The 17314-nt window shown below is 39.7% G+C and overlaps 2 protein-coding genes and 1 pseudogene across 6 annotated transcripts; 1 reads left to right on the top strand and 2 right to left on the bottom strand.

The window, feature by feature from the left end:
• Positions 1-402: 402 nt before the first annotated feature.
• Positions 403-2945, top strand: LOC136507147 (uncharacterized; annotated as a pseudogene).
• A 1430-nt stretch (positions 2946-4375) lies between these two features.
• On the bottom strand, positions 4376-7078 carry LOC136508740 (uncharacterized). 5 transcript variants are annotated; one of them, XR_010772106.1, is made up of 7 exons: positions 6756-7078; positions 6567-6659; positions 6173-6461; positions 5795-6084; positions 5591-5641; positions 4510-4693; positions 4376-4423 (listed from the first exon to the last, which is right to left on the bottom strand). XR_010772106.1 is itself a non-coding variant. In XM_066503517.1 (7 exons), exons 1-4 carry the CDS (start codon positions 6817-6819, stop codon positions 6008-6010), a joined length of 375 nt encoding a protein of 124 aa, XP_066359614.1. In that variant the 5' UTR covers positions 6820-7078; the 3' UTR covers positions 4376-4423; positions 4510-4693; positions 4769-4787; positions 5965-6007. The 5 variants fall into 5 exon arrangements, 3 of the variants coding, with proteins under 3 accessions (XP_066359614.1, XP_066359613.1, XP_066359612.1); XM_066503517.1 differs by lacking the exon at positions 5591-5641 and adding an exon at positions 4769-4787 and having other exon boundaries at positions 5965-6084; positions 6321-6461; XM_066503516.1 differs by lacking the exons at positions 4376-4423; positions 4510-4693 and adding an exon at positions 4877-5091 and having other exon boundaries at positions 5795-5886; positions 5965-6084; positions 6321-6461.
• A 26-nt stretch (positions 7079-7104) lies between these two features.
• LOC136507146 (uncharacterized) lies at positions 7105-9817 on the bottom strand. Its single transcript, XM_066501959.1, has 7 exons — positions 9771-9817; positions 9593-9674; positions 8888-8949; positions 8595-8778; positions 7533-8207; positions 7247-7422; positions 7105-7171 (listed from the first exon to the last, which is right to left on the bottom strand). The coding sequence occupies exons 1-7, from the start codon at positions 9815-9817 to the stop codon at positions 7105-7107; spliced, it is 1293 nt and encodes a 430-aa protein (XP_066358056.1).
• Positions 9818-17314: the final 7497 nt, after the last annotated feature.

The raw sequence follows: 17314 nt of genomic DNA, 5'->3' as shown, positions 1-17314 counted from the left end.
CTGTTATATTCCTTTTCTTTTTTACAACCGTATTATTAATAAGCTTGTTTTCTTCACTTCAATGCTATCTCTAACAGTTCAAGCCATGGAGTACCACCTGCTATGCTGCGGCAGATATACGTGGTGCTCCCTGTCATAACATAAATGTTCCTGCGGTAGGAATACCCAATTTAGGCATCCCACGCCTCCTGGATTTGTTATTTGAGCCACTAGATGATCTGACTGGCTCGCATATAGAGAGAGAGTACAGGGTTTCTTTTCTGAGTTTAATCACACACTCTCTCAGAACAAAAGGTCCATTGAGAATTCTATTGCAAACATTGTGAGAGCCCAGTTTCAGTTAGCTGATCAATGTTGTCCATTCATTCATGAACTCGTGGCATCACAAACCCAGGACACCAACATTCCAGGTGACACTTCTAGGACAATGCATACACGCAACGATCATGGTACCCGTGAATCAGCCCATTGTACCCCGCCTTCAATGCCAGGCAAACTCTTGCTTTAGTTGATAAATTCGTTATCTCACCCTGTGTCTTATTGCTACGTATCAAATATAGTCACACATTTTTTCCATTTATGCCCAGGTCATGAGATTTATTCTCATGGTAGCTTTGTTTCTGCTGGTACTTTACTTCGGAGCCAGATTGATGAACAATCACCCGTTCGCAACACTCCAGGTATTGTCTACTTCCCCGATTACAGTTTTTATCTCCATTCTTTGCTATTTCTATTTGTTTTGTTATGTCATTTTCGTTATGTTTCATGTCTTCTACATTTGTAGGTCCTAGTTCATTTAACCCCACTTCACCGACAGGCCCATTTGGCTCCCCTGTTCATTGTGTAGTTTCACCCCCTCACATTTCTGAGGACTTACCTCGTCCATCAACTGCACCGATGCGCACATCTTCAAAAGATGTTTCTGGTGCACCCCTCATAGTTTGTTTTTCCTCATATTTTCGACTATTGTTCCATTGTGCTAACTGCATCACTTTTTTACTATCCTTTATTATGATTTCTCTTGACTGATACTTCAGTTTTCTCACATGCTCCTAACTCTTTTCCCACCTCAGGTATGTCCACGGCCTCCTTTTCATGTTTACAATTTAGTTCTTACAGCAAACTGAAATTATATATTTTATTTCCTTTTCGTCCACACAGGTTCCTTCATTGTCACAAATGATCCTACTGTTCATCCTAACAGTCCAGTTCACACTCCGATTATGGCTCTAGTACGAAGCACCACCTCGGAAGACGGCAGCCCAACACCTTCTCCACACGGTTACCATGCTTTTCTTTTTGTTTCATAGTTTTTCCCTCAATTTTATGTCTGCTATTTTTCATCCTATGTACTTTCAGCCTATGGGTTCGATTATTCCCCACTTTTTCTGTCAACAATGGACCAATCAGGCCATCAACAATCATCGTCTATTGTGACCAGCCGTACAGATGTGAGTCCGTCTAACGTTCTTCCAAAACTCATTCCACCCTTCTTTTTAAATTAACAACTAAATTACATTTATACAACATCTATCATTTCCTTAGTTTCAATATTCCTGAGGTGGCATCTGTTACTAGTTTCCTGATTTTTCTCTTTTTGGTAGACTGAGTTGGTACAAAATGATCCTCCTTTACATAGAGGCCGAATTATTCATGTAAGTGCACTTATCTGTTAATTCAATAACATTAGTTTTGTATACATGCTTGTGTTTTTGGCACCATCCTGTATGCTATTACATAACATTTTACTGCCATAAGTCACTGGTTTTCTGATTCATCTGAAAAGGGATACCTTTTGTCTTGTACTTAGTGCACAGTAATTTTCATTGACATGTCAATGTCGACAACACCCTTCATTTAATTTTGAACTTGTAAACCAATTTTCTAATACCATTCTACTGTTTTTATTTGAACATTCAACTATTTGTCCACCACACCTTATTTCATTTTCCTATTTGTTATTCAGTTAGTCATGTATGTCTCAATTCCAATTTCAATGTCAGACCCTCTTTTGATTTTTAACATGCACACTATTATTTCATTGCTATTTTACTGACTTAGCTTCTTGTTCTCTCAATAAATCTAAAGTCTTTTATTTCGAGTTTTAAATTATATTGATCAAGAATCTTATCTTATCTTTTTTTCTTCTTTTAGCCACAAGGTTTCTCTTATACTAAAACTATTCCTACTTCATCTGCCTCCCACCATTCCCGTTCTGAGCATAACTCTCCTTATGCTCCTGAACTTCCTGAAGCATGCAGTATCAAAACAATCGGAAAAGACACCACTTCTGCATTAAAGTGGCCGATTCTAGATGATCTGCCTATGTTCAAGTTTCCTGGAAAGAGACTAACCAAGAAGCCATCCAAATTTTATTCACCCTTCAAGCATGGCATTCTATCTCGTCCTCCACCCAATTTAGAGTTTTCTTTGCGTATGCATGCCTTCCTTTGTGCAGATGACTCTCCATTGAAAAGGTTCATTCTGATTTCATTTTCAAGCTTTCATTCTTTTCCTTCCATACTCCAGAATGCTTATTGAATTCCATTCGGGAAAACTTTGATGCACTTTGGGACAGAGTCATTGACTGGCCGAGATATTACACTTTCCTTTGGTATTGGGAAATTCATAGACCTTGTGTTCATGGATGCATTTGTCAAATGCATAGTTGAAGATGACTTTAATGTTCGTCCTGAATGCCATGGGTTCAGAATATTCCTACAACCTCTTGTCTCGGTACGCCTCCCTCATTTTTCAAACTAATCATTTCAAATTTTATTTATTGATTACAACATTGATAACAATCCAATCATACTATATAGGATATTCTTAAGTCAGACTCCTTCAATATTCACAAAACTCAGCCTCAGTGCAGCCAGGACATTGTACTAGAAACTATCAAGTGATGCCTCCCCACGACTGACTTACAAAGGACATTGTACTAGAAACGATCATTCTCGGTCCTTTTAGGTTTCTTGATGATCTTGTCAACGGTCGGAGGATCAAAAATTTTCTCCCTAGGAGCGGCAAGAGGGTTTATATTTACCTCTGTGCGAGAAGGATTCACCTGCCCTTTAGGTGGTGGGTTAATTGAATTGTTGCGATTCCTCATTGTGTACCTTGAATTCGATGAGGTTGTATCCCTAGCTCCATGCTCATGTAATGCCATACGGTTTCGATAGTACTCCCAGTACCCCTCGTTAGACATACCAGGGGGCTTGGGCATGGTTGAATTTGTGGGTGAAAGAAACAAATATACGGATGAAAGGTGAGTTAGCAATGAGAACAGGAAACTATCAAGGGATGAGTTATGAAGAAGACCAAACCGCTTTAAACTCAACATAATTATTGCAATTAAAGGAGGGAGGTAAATATAGAAAGAGCTATCTTCTGCTTGGTCTATGGCTTTGCATGGGCTCCAGAGATGCCCTGCCTTTGCTTGGTCCTTTACCACTACAAGGGCTCCAGAGATGGCGTGATCAAGGCTTGGTCCTATACCAACGTGAGTGCGGCTTGGTCCTGTGCCGCTACATGGGCGTGAGAATGGGCGCGCTGGTCCTGCGCAGTTGCATGTTCCTGTACAAGCAACGTGGGTGCGAACATTCCTGCGCAGTTATTTATAGACACCAAAACTTGGTGGTCTTGTTCGCACCCATGTTGCTTGTACAGGAACATGCAACTGCGCAGGACCAGCGTGCCCATTCTCACGCCCATGTAGCGGCACAGGACCAAGCCGCGCTCACGTCGGTACATGACCAAGCCTTGATCACGCCATCTCTGGAGCCCTTGCAGTGGTAAAGGACCAAGCAAAGGCAGGGCATCTCTGGAGTCCATGCAAAGCCATAGACCAAGCAGAAGATAGCTCTTTCTATATTTACCTCCCTCCTTTAATTGCAATAATTGTGTTGAGTTTAAAGCAGTTTGGTCTTCTTCATAACTCATCCCTTGATAGTTTCCTGTTCTCATTGCTAACTCACCTTTCATCCGTATATTTGTTTCTTTCACCCACAAATTCAACCATGCCCAAGCCCCCTGGTATGTCTAACGATGGGTACTGGGAGTACTATCGAAACCGTATGACATTACATGAGCATGGAGCTAGGGATACAACCTCATCGATTTCAAGGTACACAATGAGGAATCGCAACAATTCAATTAACCCACCACCTAAAGGGCAGGTGAATCCTTCTCGCACGGAGGTAAATATAAACCCTCTTGCCGCTCCTAGGGAGAAAATTTTTGATCCTCTGACCGTTGACAAGATCATCAAGAAACCTAAAAGGATCGACAATGATCGTTTCTAGTACAATGTCCTTTGTAAGTCAGTCGTGGGGAGGCATCGCTTGATAGTTTCTAGTACAATGTCCTGGCTACACTAAGGCTGAGTTTTGTGAATACTAAAGGAGTCTGACTTAAGAATATCCTGTACAGTATGATTGGATTGTTATCAATGTTGTAATCAAAAAATAAAATTTGAAATGATTAGTTTGAAAAATGAGGGAGGCGTACCGAGACAAGAGGTTGTAGGAATATTCTGAACCCATGGCATTCAGGACGAACATTAAAGTCATCTTCAACTATGCATTTGACAAATGCATCCATGAACACAGGGTCTATGAATTTCCCAATACCAAAGGAAAGTGTAATATCTCGGCCAGTCAATGACTCTGTCCCAAAGTGCATCAAAGTTTTCCTGAATGGAATTCAATAAGCATTCTGGAGTATGGAAGGAAAAGAATGAAAGCTTGAAAATGAAATCAGAATGAACCTTTTCAATGGAGAGTCATCTGCACAAAGGAAGGCATGCATACGCAAAGAAAACTCTAAATTGGGTGGATGACGAGATAGAATGCCATGCTTGAAGGGTGAATAAAATTTGGATGGCTTCTTGGTTAGTCTCTTTCCAGGAAACTTGAACATAGGCAGATCATCTAGAATCGGCCACTTTAATGCAGAAGTGGTGTCTTTTCCGATTGTTTTGATACTGCATGCTTCAGGAAGTTCAGGAGCATAAGGAGAGTTATGCTCAGAACGGGAATGGTGGGAGGCAGATGAAGTAGGAATAGTTTCAGTATAAGAGAAACCTTGTGGCTAAAAGAAGAAAAAAAGATAAGATAAGATTCTTGATCAATATAATTTAAAACTCGAAATAAAAGACTTTAGATTTATTAAGAGAATAAGAAGCTAAGTCAGTAAAATAGCTTTGAAATAATAGTGTGCATGTTAAAAATCAAAAGAGGGTCTGACATTGAAATTGGAATTGAGACATACATGACTAACTGAATAACAAATAGGAAAATGAAATAAGGTGTGGTGGACAAATAGTTGAATGTTCAAATAAAAACAGTAGAATAGTATTAGAAAATTGGTTTACAAGTTCAAAATTAAATGAAGGGTGTTGTCGACATTGACATGTCAATGAAAATTACTGTGCACTAAGTACAAGACAAAAGATATCCCTTTTCAGATGAATCAGAAAACCAGTGACTTGTGGCAGTAAAATGTTATGTAACAGCATACAGGATGGTGCCAAAAACACAAGCATGTATACAAAACTAATGTTATTGAATTAACAGATAGGTGCACTTACATGAATAATTCGGCCTCTATGTAAAGGAGGATCATTTTGTACCAACTCAGTCTACCAAAAAGAGAAAAATCAGGAAACTAGTAACAGATGCCACCTCAGGAATATTGAAACTAAGGAAATGATAGATGTTGTATAAATGTAATTTAGTTGTTAATTTAAAAAGAAGGGTGGAATGAGTTTTGGAAGAACGTTAGATGGACTCACATCTGTACGGCTGGTCACAATAGACGATGATTGTTGATGGCCTGATTGGTCCATTGTTGACAGAAAAAGTGGGGAATAATCGAACCCATAGGCTGAAAGTACATAGGATGAAAAATAGCAGACATAAAATTGAGGGAAAAACTATGAAACAAAAAGAAAAGCATGGTAACCGTGTGGAGAAGGTGTTGGGCTGCCGTCTTCCGAGGTGGTGCTTCATACTGGAGCCATAATCGGAGTGTGAACTGGACTGTTAGGATGAACAGTAGGATCATTTGTGACAATGAAGGAACCTGTGTGGACGAAAAGGAAATAAAATATATAATTTCAGTTTGCTGTAAGAACTAAATTGTAAACATGAAAAGGAGGCCATGGACATACCTGAGGTGGGAAAAGAGTTAGGAGCATGTGAGAAAACTGAAGTATCAGTCAAGAGAAATCATAATAAAGGATAGTAAAAAAGTGATGCAGTTAGCACAATGGAACAATAGTCGAAAATATGAGGAAAAACAAACTATGAGGGGTGCACCAGAAACATCTTTTGAAGAGGTGCGCATCGGTGCAGTTGATGGACGAGGTAAGTCCTCAGAAATGTGAGGGGGTGAAACTACACAATGAACAGGGGAGCCAAATGGGTCTGTCGGTGAAGTGGGGTTAAATGAACTAGGACCTACAAATGTAGAAGACATGAAACATAATGAAAATGACATAACAAAACAAATAGAAATAGCAAAGAATGGAGATAAAAACATGCAATCGGGGAAGTAGACAATACCTGGAGTGTTGCGAACGGGTGATTGTTCATCAATCTGGCTCCGAAGTAAAGTACTAGCAGAAACAAAGCTACCATGAGAATAAATCTCATGACCTGGGCATAAATGGAAAAAATGTGTGACTATATTTGATACGTAGCAATAAGACACAGGGTGAGATAACGAATTTATCAACTAAAGCAAGAGTTTGCCTGGCATTGAAGGCGGGGTACAATGGGCTGATTCACGGGTACCATGATCGTTGCGTGTATGCATTGTCCTAGAAGTGTCACCTGGAATGTTGGTGTCCCGGGTTTGTGATGCCACGAGTTCATGAATGAATGGACGACATTGATCAGCTAACCGAAACTGGGCTCTCACAATGTTTGCAATAGAATTCTCAATGGACCTTTTGTTCTGAGAGAGTGTGTGATCAAACTCAGAAAAGAAACCCTGTACTCTCTCTCTCTCTATGCGAGCCAGTCAGATCATCTAGCGGCTCAAATAACAAATCCAGGAGGCGTGGGATGCCTAAATTGGGTATTCCTACCGCAGGAACATTTATGTTATGACATGGAGCACCACGGACATTTGCAGCAGCATAGCAGGTGGTACTCCATGGCTTGAACTGTTAGAGATAGCATTGAAGTGAATAAAACAAGCTTCTTAATAATGTGGTTGTAAAAAAGAAAAGGAATATAACAGATAAGATAGCTGACTCACAGGTTGGACACCAAAAGTATGTGCACCATGAGTGGTTATAGTTGTATCAGCAACAGTTAAGCGATCTATTAGAGCATTATCATAAAAGGTGAGGCGTGGAGTCAAAGTCCGGTCCACCAATGAGACAGGGTGGTCAATGTTGTCGAGATAGTATACCTGTTGACAAAAAAGAAGGGGTAAAAAAAATTGGCACAGCCATACATTGTTAGGTGGTAGGAAAGCTGCAAAAAATAAATAAAAAGATGGATGGATGAAAAGAAATTTACTAGCAGGAAAATGGCACAGCCATATATGTTTTGAGTGAGTTGATTTTTGTCACGATCGTGCCAGCTGCAAACAGCTATCTGGAGATCATTGAATACAGCCTGGGACCAGTCAACAACTCCGAACAATTGGTGATCCATTGTCCTCTTGATGTCAACTGAACCAATGTTGTTACTGCTGCTGGGAAGTAGAACCCTATTGCAAAGTATCATGAAGAAGCATCTCTTCATGAGGGGGTTCACATTTCCCTTTAAGATCTCTTGTTGTAGGTTTGCTATATGTATGTCACAATCTTCGGTGAGACTTTGGTTAAGATCAGAGATAAGCTGCTGGCGAAATATGATACCTTCCTTCCACGAGTATTGCTTGAAGTTTGCACCACGTATAGGCAAACCAAGAACCATGCTAATTATTTGTGGGGTGATCGGAAGGAACTTGCCTGCACCAATCCTAATTAGCATACGATCAGGGTCAGTGTGGTCTAATAGCCAGGTTAGCAGATTCTTGTTCTCTACAGCATCGATCTTCATTCTCAGCAAATGACCAAACCCATCAGCTTCGATAGCAGCATATTGCTGTGGGTTCAACAAGTTAGTGGTGAAAATAACATCTCTGGGATTGCACCGAACATTTACAATGGAAGAACGGTTGGTAGCTCTCTTTTTCCTTTGTCTTGCCTGGGACAAATTACAAGAATTTTAGAAATAGTAAGGACAAGAATGGATAAAAAAGAAGAGACACTCGGAATTCTGAGAAGCACTGTAGAAATGATAAACTAATGCATGGGTAGTCGAGAAGAAGACAGATTTCTAAAAAAAACTAATAATTGGGGAAAGGGATGTAGGAATGATAAACTAATGCAGGGGTAGTGTAGTTGAAAAAAAAATTGCAGGGGTAGTAGAAAGCAAAACAGATATAGAAAAGTAGAGATTTGGCAACAAAGACATGATAGTAGATTTGTGGTATATTGAAGGAAAAAACAAACTAGTGATACATACGAAGAGGAGCTTTAGAATGGTAACTCTTATGAAAAGAAAGTGCAGAAGTAAATAAATGGTATACACCTCTGTACATGCACCGGTCGACAATCCTGCTCGTGTTTGCCTAGTTTTCCTTGGACCAACATCCTTAGGTTTGTCGATGTGTGAGGATGAACGAGTGTTGGGAATGGGCATGAAGTCGTCGTCATCACTGTCGTGACCAGCTGCAGAAGGCAACACATGCTCTGGTCGAATATGATGCTCAAACCTAAAAAAAGGCCACGAACAGATAAACTTTAACAACAGACTAAGAATTAACATTAATCGGTGATTCTCGGAAATAAATAGAATTATAACAAATTGAAACACGTATGAACCTCTCCTGCGAGCTCTCAAAAACCACCCTCTTAAGGTTACACGGGACCCTATCCATAGTACGCTGAGCAGCATGAGCCTACAAACAAATAGGAAAAAATGATCCATGAACTTTTGGGAAAAAATAAAACCAGGGGTATGGTTAAATAGGAGATAGAAGAAGGAGATTTTTGTGTAGCATGTTAGTACAGAATATACAAACTGGAAGAGTACACTGATATGCCTCAGACGATTATGATTGGTGGAAAATTTGGTACACAAGATTGTAAGAAAACAATACCTTCTCTTAGAGTGGTCACGGGAAGTAGGTGCTACTGCAGGGTTCTTAGAAGGGGAATGCCTTGCATCTGAATACCAAAAGGACCAGACAAAGAAAATAATAAACAACAAAGGTAGATGATTTTAAAGAATAGAAAAATCTTGTGAACTTTCAGAACAAGATGAAAAGTGTTAATTAACAAAAGGACAAGCTGAAGTGGAATGAAAAGAATAATGGAAATTTAAGATAGCAAAATTTAAAATCCATGAATATTAAATTATTCTCTAATTATGTGTACATACATTAGATCATATAAATATAAATAAAAAACTCATAAACAAGATTAGATAAGCTGTAAATGAATATATCTAATTTTATCTAGTCATTTGTAAAATACTAACTCCATACTGCAACAGATTAAAATTATAGTACAGTCATTCCCCTTTGCACCTCTATTTGGTGGAGCCGATGCAGAGGTTGTACCAGGAGAGGAGGGTAACCTCTCGTCTTGTCGCAAAGGGACCTCATACCTAAATGAGCAATGATCACATTAGCATCATCGTACAGAGAAAAGCAGGTACAACACATGAAAAAGGCCACTAAAATAAAAAAAAGCATGTACTTACCGCTGTTGAGTGCTCTCAAATACAAACCTTTTTGGGTTGTCAGGCATCTTATCAACTAGCTCCAACCAGAATATGAAGACATTGAGTCCGAATCTAATTAGAATACTGCACTCGTATAGTCTACAACTTAAAATTACAAACTCAATCCACATAACAATGTAGTTGCAAGTGCGGACTCAATGTGAATGTCTAAAATAAGATAAGTAAAACATAATGGGGAAATGAAAAAAAGAACCATTTAGTTGACGAACCAGGGCCTTTTCCGACATGGGCATCCTCTGCAAATGCAGAATAAATAGAATTGATTTATGAAACTATAATCACGCCATAAGTAAAAACATACGTGTATGATCTAAAAACACAATGCAAAGCTGAATCAATGTGTATGGTTGTAAGAAACCAATTAGATCATCGCATAATGAATTAATGAAGTTCAACAGGATGTTCAAGAATTATATCTGCATAATGCTTACCAAAACTAAAATAAAAGGGAAAATAAAAAATGAAATGGAAACTCATTAATCATCCTTTAACAAACAGTAACCATATCAGGGAATCTAAATAGTCAAGCAAATTTGACACTACCTTAATGGGGCATCAAAGCGAGATGCATGAATGAGGGTAAAGGAAACCTGAGGGACCGGGCGGCTCCATCCAAAATGATGCAAGCTCGGCAATCAACGTGTGTGTTCGGCGGCACAGCGCTGTGGGGTGGCGTGGCGGGAGGCACGGCGGATAGATGGCCAGCGGTGGTACGGAAAGGGAGGGACGGGCGGTGCTGGCAGAGGGAGGGAAGGAGACCGAGTGGACAGGAGAGGGAGCTGAAACTTAATATAGAAAAATCATATTGGGAGAAAAATTAAATATCATAGTTAAAGGGCATGCTATTAACATGTACTAGAAACCAAGAAACAAAGATACCTTGCGTGTATAGAAACCTATTCAAGCCACAAATCACATTTCAAGCCACGAATCTTTTGTTGCAAAAAAACATTGTAATTAGCCAGATGAAATTTGCAAGATCAAATCTTTTAGTTCAATAGACTGAGCAAATTTATCAACAAGCATAAATAATACATAATAAGTCAACACATCTGTCAAGTGCACAAAAGCATTCTACCATACAGAGAGCTGAAAGAGCAATAGCTGGCCGTGGCTAAGTGATGAAAAAACTCAATATAACATGCATGCTAGAATTTGAACAACATGGAGCTGCTGCTCTCTTGTAGAAAAAGAACGGATATAATAAGGTGGCAAGATAATATTTGTAAAATTGTTAGATATTTGGCAACTAGAAATGCAGCACTAGATGGCCACTATAAGAATAGCTGCTCCACATAATTATTCATGAATATAACCACGTATCAATTTATATAAGCTAGCATGAACTGAAATACTAGTATAGGGAGGCAGGTTACAGGTAGAAGAGAAATGATGTGCTTTCCAATAATAAATATCAAATCCTCCCTCAATGTAAATGTGTTTTCAATGAAGAATCCAGAAGTACTAACTCTATGTTCTCAATCTACACAAATGTTGACATATTGATGATTAAATAAATTGACTATTTGACAACAGAGATCATACAACAACTTGGAATCAGAGGGAGCAAAGATCAAGGTTCGATATCCAGATCGTTTTTGGCAGACAAAGGAGAACTTCAAACATATTCACATGGATGCAGATGGCAAAACATTGATCCTTTATACATGCGCAATTGAAAGTGCTATTGATCATTGTTAAATGCAGGACAAGGTAGATGCTTTTAAAGAATTGAAAATCTTGTGAGCTTTCATAACAAGATGAACAGTGGTAATTGACAAAATGACAAGCCAAAGTGCAATGAAAGAATATTGGTGATTTGTGATAGCAAAATTAAAATCCATGTATATTAAATTGTTCTCTAATTATGTGTCCATGCATCAGATCATTTACATATAAATTTAAAAAGAAAAGAATCATAAACAAGATTAGATAAGTTGTAAATGAATGTATCTAGTTTTGTCTATTCATTTAGAAAAAACTAATTCCATATTGCAACAGATTAACCTTTTCTTGTCTCAGAGGGACCTCATATCTAAATGGGGAATAATCACATTAACATCATCCTAGAGAGAAAAGCAGCTCCAACACATGAAAAAGGCCACTAAAAAAACATGTACTTACCATTGTTGTGTGCTCTAAAAAACAATCATTTTTGGTTGTCAAGCATCTTATCAATCAGCTCCAACCGGAATCTGAAGACATTGAATCAGAATCTATTTAGAATACAACTCCAGGGATCCTAGTTCATCATCATGTGGTAATATTTGATCAGTAGAGCTTGGCCTGCATAAGGTTTGCGGCTCTGATCAAGTTCAGCTCTGATAAAGTTTCATTTCTGTGCTCCTTCCCATAGGTGCATCTATTCTGAAACATATGTGATACATACACCATATAAAAATATGATGAGGCGGGTGTTTTGAAAATTAAATACTGCATTTATAAAATTAGTTCTGCTCCATGTGATAGCCATAACTTCCAACTATCTGATTGCTTGCTCATTTCTGGAACAGGTGTGGCAGTTTTGAAGCATACAAGCAGCAAGTTAATAGAAGAGTTTCACCAGAGAGAGGACGTTTCGCTGATAGTCCTGTTTGAACTGCACAGATAACTGAATCCCCATTTAGATACTCTATGCAGCCCTTGTTTAGTTCGCGAAATTTGGATTTTGGGGCTACTGTAGCACCTTCGTTTTTATTTGGCAAATAGTGTCCAAACATTGACTAATTAGGCTTAAAACGTTCGTCTCGCAATTTCCCACCAAACTGTGCAATTAGTTTTTCTTTTCGTCTACATTTAATGCTCCATGCACGGGCCGTAAACATTCGATGTGACAGGTACTGTAGCAACTTTTTGGATTTTGGGGTTTAACTAAACAAGGGGGTAGCAATGTATAGCTCGCTCTGCCTATAACATAGGCCATTTCAGATGTACACGTACGGCCTTGCATGATGGGTCACGGAAGATACCACATATATGTCAGTATGGATGATGCTGGGTGGAGGTAGTGCCATTTTTATAGTTATATAGGTATAGATAGATTGCTGAAACACGCATCTCCTTGGGTAATTACAGTTACAGGTTTGCTGCTCCGCAGTAACAAGTATTGGTGTCAGAATTCAGTAGTGGTACTACTACTTTTCTTGTGTTTTCATTTGTTTGGCTTGGATAACAGGAGGCTGCCTGGAGTGAGCATGGGCGGGTACTCTCAGTAAGGTAAGTATTCTGAGGGAGTTGAGTACGTGGCGCTGGCAGTGTATCCTGCCCGTCACTCGATTTGAGAATGAACAAAGCTTCCCAGCCACGAAATTCCTGTCGGCTCTTTTGTCAAGCGGGCCGTACCACTGCAACAGGGCAGAAGTTGCAACGCAACCTGTGAACTGGTGAGGGGCGGATCGCTCTCTTCTTTGGCTGCTTGACATCACACTCACGGTTCTGTTCAAACTTTATCACGTGTTGGCCTGCCCTGCGATATGCTCTGTTCAAACTTTATCACGTATTAGGCCTGCCCTGCTATATGTTAAAGTTTCACTCCCGTTCTCATTTCCATATATATAAGTAGTAGTACATATGGCTTTAAAAAAAGTAGTAGTATATATATTCTGAAACATTTATGCGATACACCATATAAATGTGACGTGACAAGTGTTTTGATGGTTAGAAACTGCAGTTTTACAGCTGGACACTTAAAACTGCACCTATAAAGGTCAATTCCTCTCCTTACTTGGGCCTTGTTTAGATTGCAAGTTTTTTCACTCTCTTTTCATCACATCAAATCTTTGACACATGTATGGAGTATTAAATATAGATAAAAAAATAACTAATTACACAGTTTGATTGTAAATTACGAGACGAATCTTTTGAGCCTAGTTAGGCCATGATTGGACAATAATTGTCAGATACAAACGAAAGTGCTACAGTGCCAAATACTGATTCCTAATCTCAATCTAAACAAGGCCTGGTAGCTATAACTCTCAACCTTCTGACGGATTTATATCTGGCTGGAGTCTGCTTGTAACATGCATGGGGCACACCGTTGTACCGTGGTGATCACGGTGAATACAGTCTGCCTCAATATAACTTGATGTCCAAACTTCTAGTTCTAGCATAGCGAGGCCTGGTTTGAATGCATGAATTCACACGTGTTGGAGTGGATGGGAATGAAATTTAATTTAATTACACTCCAATCCACTTTAACACACGTAGATTGAGATGAATACATGCACATCCAAACAAGACCTGATAGTGCTACGGCGGGTAGGTACCGAGATGTCAGGACGAGGGAGACTTGCAACTGTACTGTATCTATATGAGAAGCTTCCAATAAAAGATGTCTTTTAACTGATGTTACTTTTTTGACTTCACTCTTTGAACTTTATATTGCGTGTATTGGCACTCCAAATATTCTTAAATACAAAGATATTAACTACAGCCCCGTTCGCTGGTCTGAAACTTGGCTGAAAAATACTGTTCCGACTGGTTTGTTGTGAGAGAAAAACACTGTTCGGCTGGTTTGATAAACAGTAACTTGTGAGGGGATCAGCCGGCTGGCTGGATGAGTCCAGACCAGCAAACACCACCTACGTCTCGTTGAGCACTACAACTTCTATATAGAACATGTCTCCATCTCAATGGTGTTTTGGAAATTTAAAGTTTGTTTGAAAAATATTTGAATATCTAAATGATCTAAAATTTAAAAGGTGTAAGTACAGAGTTTTAGATATCGTTGAGTTCTACAAAATTTTGATAAAAGGTTTGTACGCTAAAAGCAAAACTTCTTTCACGGCCCTTTCCTCTTCTTCCTTTTCCTTTCTAGCTACTCCCTTCTCTCCGTTGAGCTCTGGCAGGTTTATTTATTTATTTATTTATTACGCACCAATAGATTTGTCTACCAATATGTGCGTCAGGTTGTCAAAAACACCTGATTTGGGATCCGATTAAAATTGGGTGTTTCTTTGTTTTTTGACAACAAAATTGGGTGTTTCTTTGATATTCGGGTGTCACGTACCTTTCAAATAGATGAACAGCTACGTATTCACACTACTACTGGTAGATATAGAAACACATGACAACTTGATACTCAACAAGCATTTCATCTTCCTTTCCGATGTGCTATCTTTATTTTTTTTTGTCACACAAAAGATTTACACGTCTTTGTATTAAGGTAGAGAAAAACTTTAATACAACACGTCTTAACGGCACCCTAGGTAGTCAGAAGAGATGTACATAGACGCTCAGACCCTCCCTAGTGTACTGAAGTTATGTTGTTATATTGGACACTGATCAACCCAAATTGCGGCGTCGGCTAGGAGGCTATGCCCGGGCTGCCGAACAGCGGCGGCGCTGCTTGCGTGGACCCACGTCGCCGTCCGGTGGGCAACTCGCGTAACGCCCGCATATTATTGGGGTCCCCGCTAAAGATTTCATCAGACGCCTTCAGGGCCAAAGTCGAAGGAGACAACATTTCGCTGGCTAGTCCCAGGCGCTTCAAGACAAGGTGCTCACCTTGTTTGGACGCTGGAATTGGGCCTGTTTGTTTACCTCGGGCAAAAGTTTAGCCCTGTCATACCGAATATTTGGACACATGCATGGAGTATTAAATATAGATTAATTATGAAACTAAATGCACAGATTGAGACTAATTTGCGAGACAGATTTGTTAAGCCTAATTAGTCCATGATTTGACAATGTGGTGCTACCGTAAACATGTGCTAATGACAGATTAATTAGGCTTAATAAATTCATCTCGCGGATTACTGATGACTTCTGTAATTTATTTTTTTATCACTATCCGAACACTCGATGTGACGCCCCTAAACTTTAGTTCATGGATTTAAACACCCTACCTAAGTTTGCACACACTTTTGGCTTGTGAGCGTAGGAATTAAACTACAAATTATATACTCATGTAGCCAAAAAGAACACAATTCTTAGATTTAGGTGGGCGAGTCAAACTTTCTTAAATTTAATCGAGTTTACACAAAATAGGTAAAATCTGTGTTCAAATGAATTTGTTATGAAAATATATTTCATAACTAACAATCTAATGATATATATTTCTTTTGATATCATAAGCATTAGTAATTTTTTGTATAGATTTGGTGAAACTTAAAACTAGAATTGTATTTTTGACTGAGGAAGTATTATATATAGAATATATATAGAAATAAAAAGGCGAACCAGAGGAAGACATTTCGTCGTCCCCATGTACATAGGCGCTCATCTTCTCAACCGTAAACCTCGAACTTTGTCAAAAACCCACCGATTAACTCATCTCCAAACGATACCTCAGCTACGCTGCATGCGCAGCCTTTATTTTGTCACGTTGCAAACGCAAATAGTGCCACGCGACCCCAAAATCGACACGGCCGGCGGACGCACGGTTCATGTTGTTGCAGCACTGGAACTCGTGGCACGAGCACGATACGATCGATGTAAAGTAAGTGGAGGCGTTTTGGTTTCGGTAATGCTCCTGATAGGCCATCTGTCCGTCCGAACGGACCCGTCCGCGTCGCCCGCTTACGGAACAGACCCGCCCGTGCCACTCCCGTCCGCATCGCCCGCTACTCTGTGGTGTATGCGCGCTGCGCGCCTCTGCTTGTGGGACGGTTAAAAACTTTAGTTTGATTTTAGCAAATTAATAAAACTCTAAGTGCTAACTTAGTTTATCAAAGTGATTATAAGATAGTTAGCACTACTCTAAGTGATGAAGCAATAGTGATTATGACATGAGGATGTTGATGGCATGGTGATGATCAAATACTTGAACTTGGAAAAAGGAGAAAGAAAAACAAAAAGCCAACACAAAGGTGAAACTTGATAGGAGCTTTTCGTTCTATTGATCGAGACACTTAGTAAGTGTGATCATATTTCGGATCGATAGCCGTACTATTAAGTGTGGTGAAACTCGTATCGAAATACGGTTATCAAAGTGCCACTAGATGCTTTAACTCATTGCATATGCATTTAGGATCTAGTGGAGTGCTAACACCCTTGAAAATGTTTGTGAAAATAAGTTCACACGCTTGCACAAAGGTGATACACATTCAGCCTGTTCGATTGTTGGTTTCAGCCAGGGCTTATCAGCCAGCCAATAGTGTTTTCCTCTCACAACAAATCAGCACCAGTCGGGCTTATCAGCCCTAAAACCAACCAGCGAACAGGCTGATTGTGTTTAACACTTGGGAGCAAGGGTAAGAAACTTCACCAGCGGAGTGTCCGGTCGTAGAGTGCGGACAGTTCAACGGTGCCACCAGCGCCCTGTACAGAAAAGATAGGTTTTCACAGAGTGCACCGGACGCTGGCCTCAACTGGACCGAAGCATCCGGTTAGAGGAAGCAATGAAGACGCTGGCGTCGGTCTTCGACCGGACGCTGACGGGTTGCGTCCGGTTCTGCTGATGTGGCAGCGCACAGAGAAGAGGGTGGCTGACCGGACGTTGGGTGAGTCCGATCGGGGGTAACCGAACGCGTCCGATCATGAAAATTTGTCTCTGGATGCTT

Source organism: Miscanthus floridulus, chromosome 15 (assembly GCF_019320115.1).
Source record: "Miscanthus floridulus cultivar M001 chromosome 15, ASM1932011v1, whole genome shotgun sequence".
Taxonomy (NCBI): domain Eukaryota; kingdom Viridiplantae; phylum Streptophyta; class Magnoliopsida; order Poales; family Poaceae; genus Miscanthus; species Miscanthus floridulus.
This window is presented reverse-complemented; position numbering and strand designations above follow the sequence as displayed.

Coding starts and splice junctions, on each gene's coding strand:
- LOC136508740 (XM_066503517.1), bottom strand. CDS start 6,819: ATGCATACACGCAACGATCATGGTACCCGTGAATCAGCCCATTGTACC. Junction 6,660..6,755: donor TACCCCGCCTTCAATGCCAG/GCAAACTCTTGC, acceptor ATTTATGCCCAG/GTCATGAGATTTATTCTCAT. Junction 6,462..6,566: donor ACCCGTTCGCAACACTCCAG/GTATTGTCTACT, acceptor CTACATTTGTAG/GTCCTAGTTCATTTAACCCC.
- LOC136507146 (XM_066501959.1), bottom strand. CDS start 9,817: ATGCCTGACAACCCAAAAAGGTTTGTATTTGAGAGCACTCAACAGCG. Junction 8,950..9,592: donor CGGCTCCACCAAATAGAGGT/GCAAAGGGGAAT, acceptor CATGCTGCTCAG/CGTACTATGGATAGGGTCCC. Junction 7,172..7,246: donor GTGAGTCAGCTATCTTATCT/GTTATATTCCTT, acceptor TATCTCTAACAG/TTCAAGCCATGGAGTACCAC.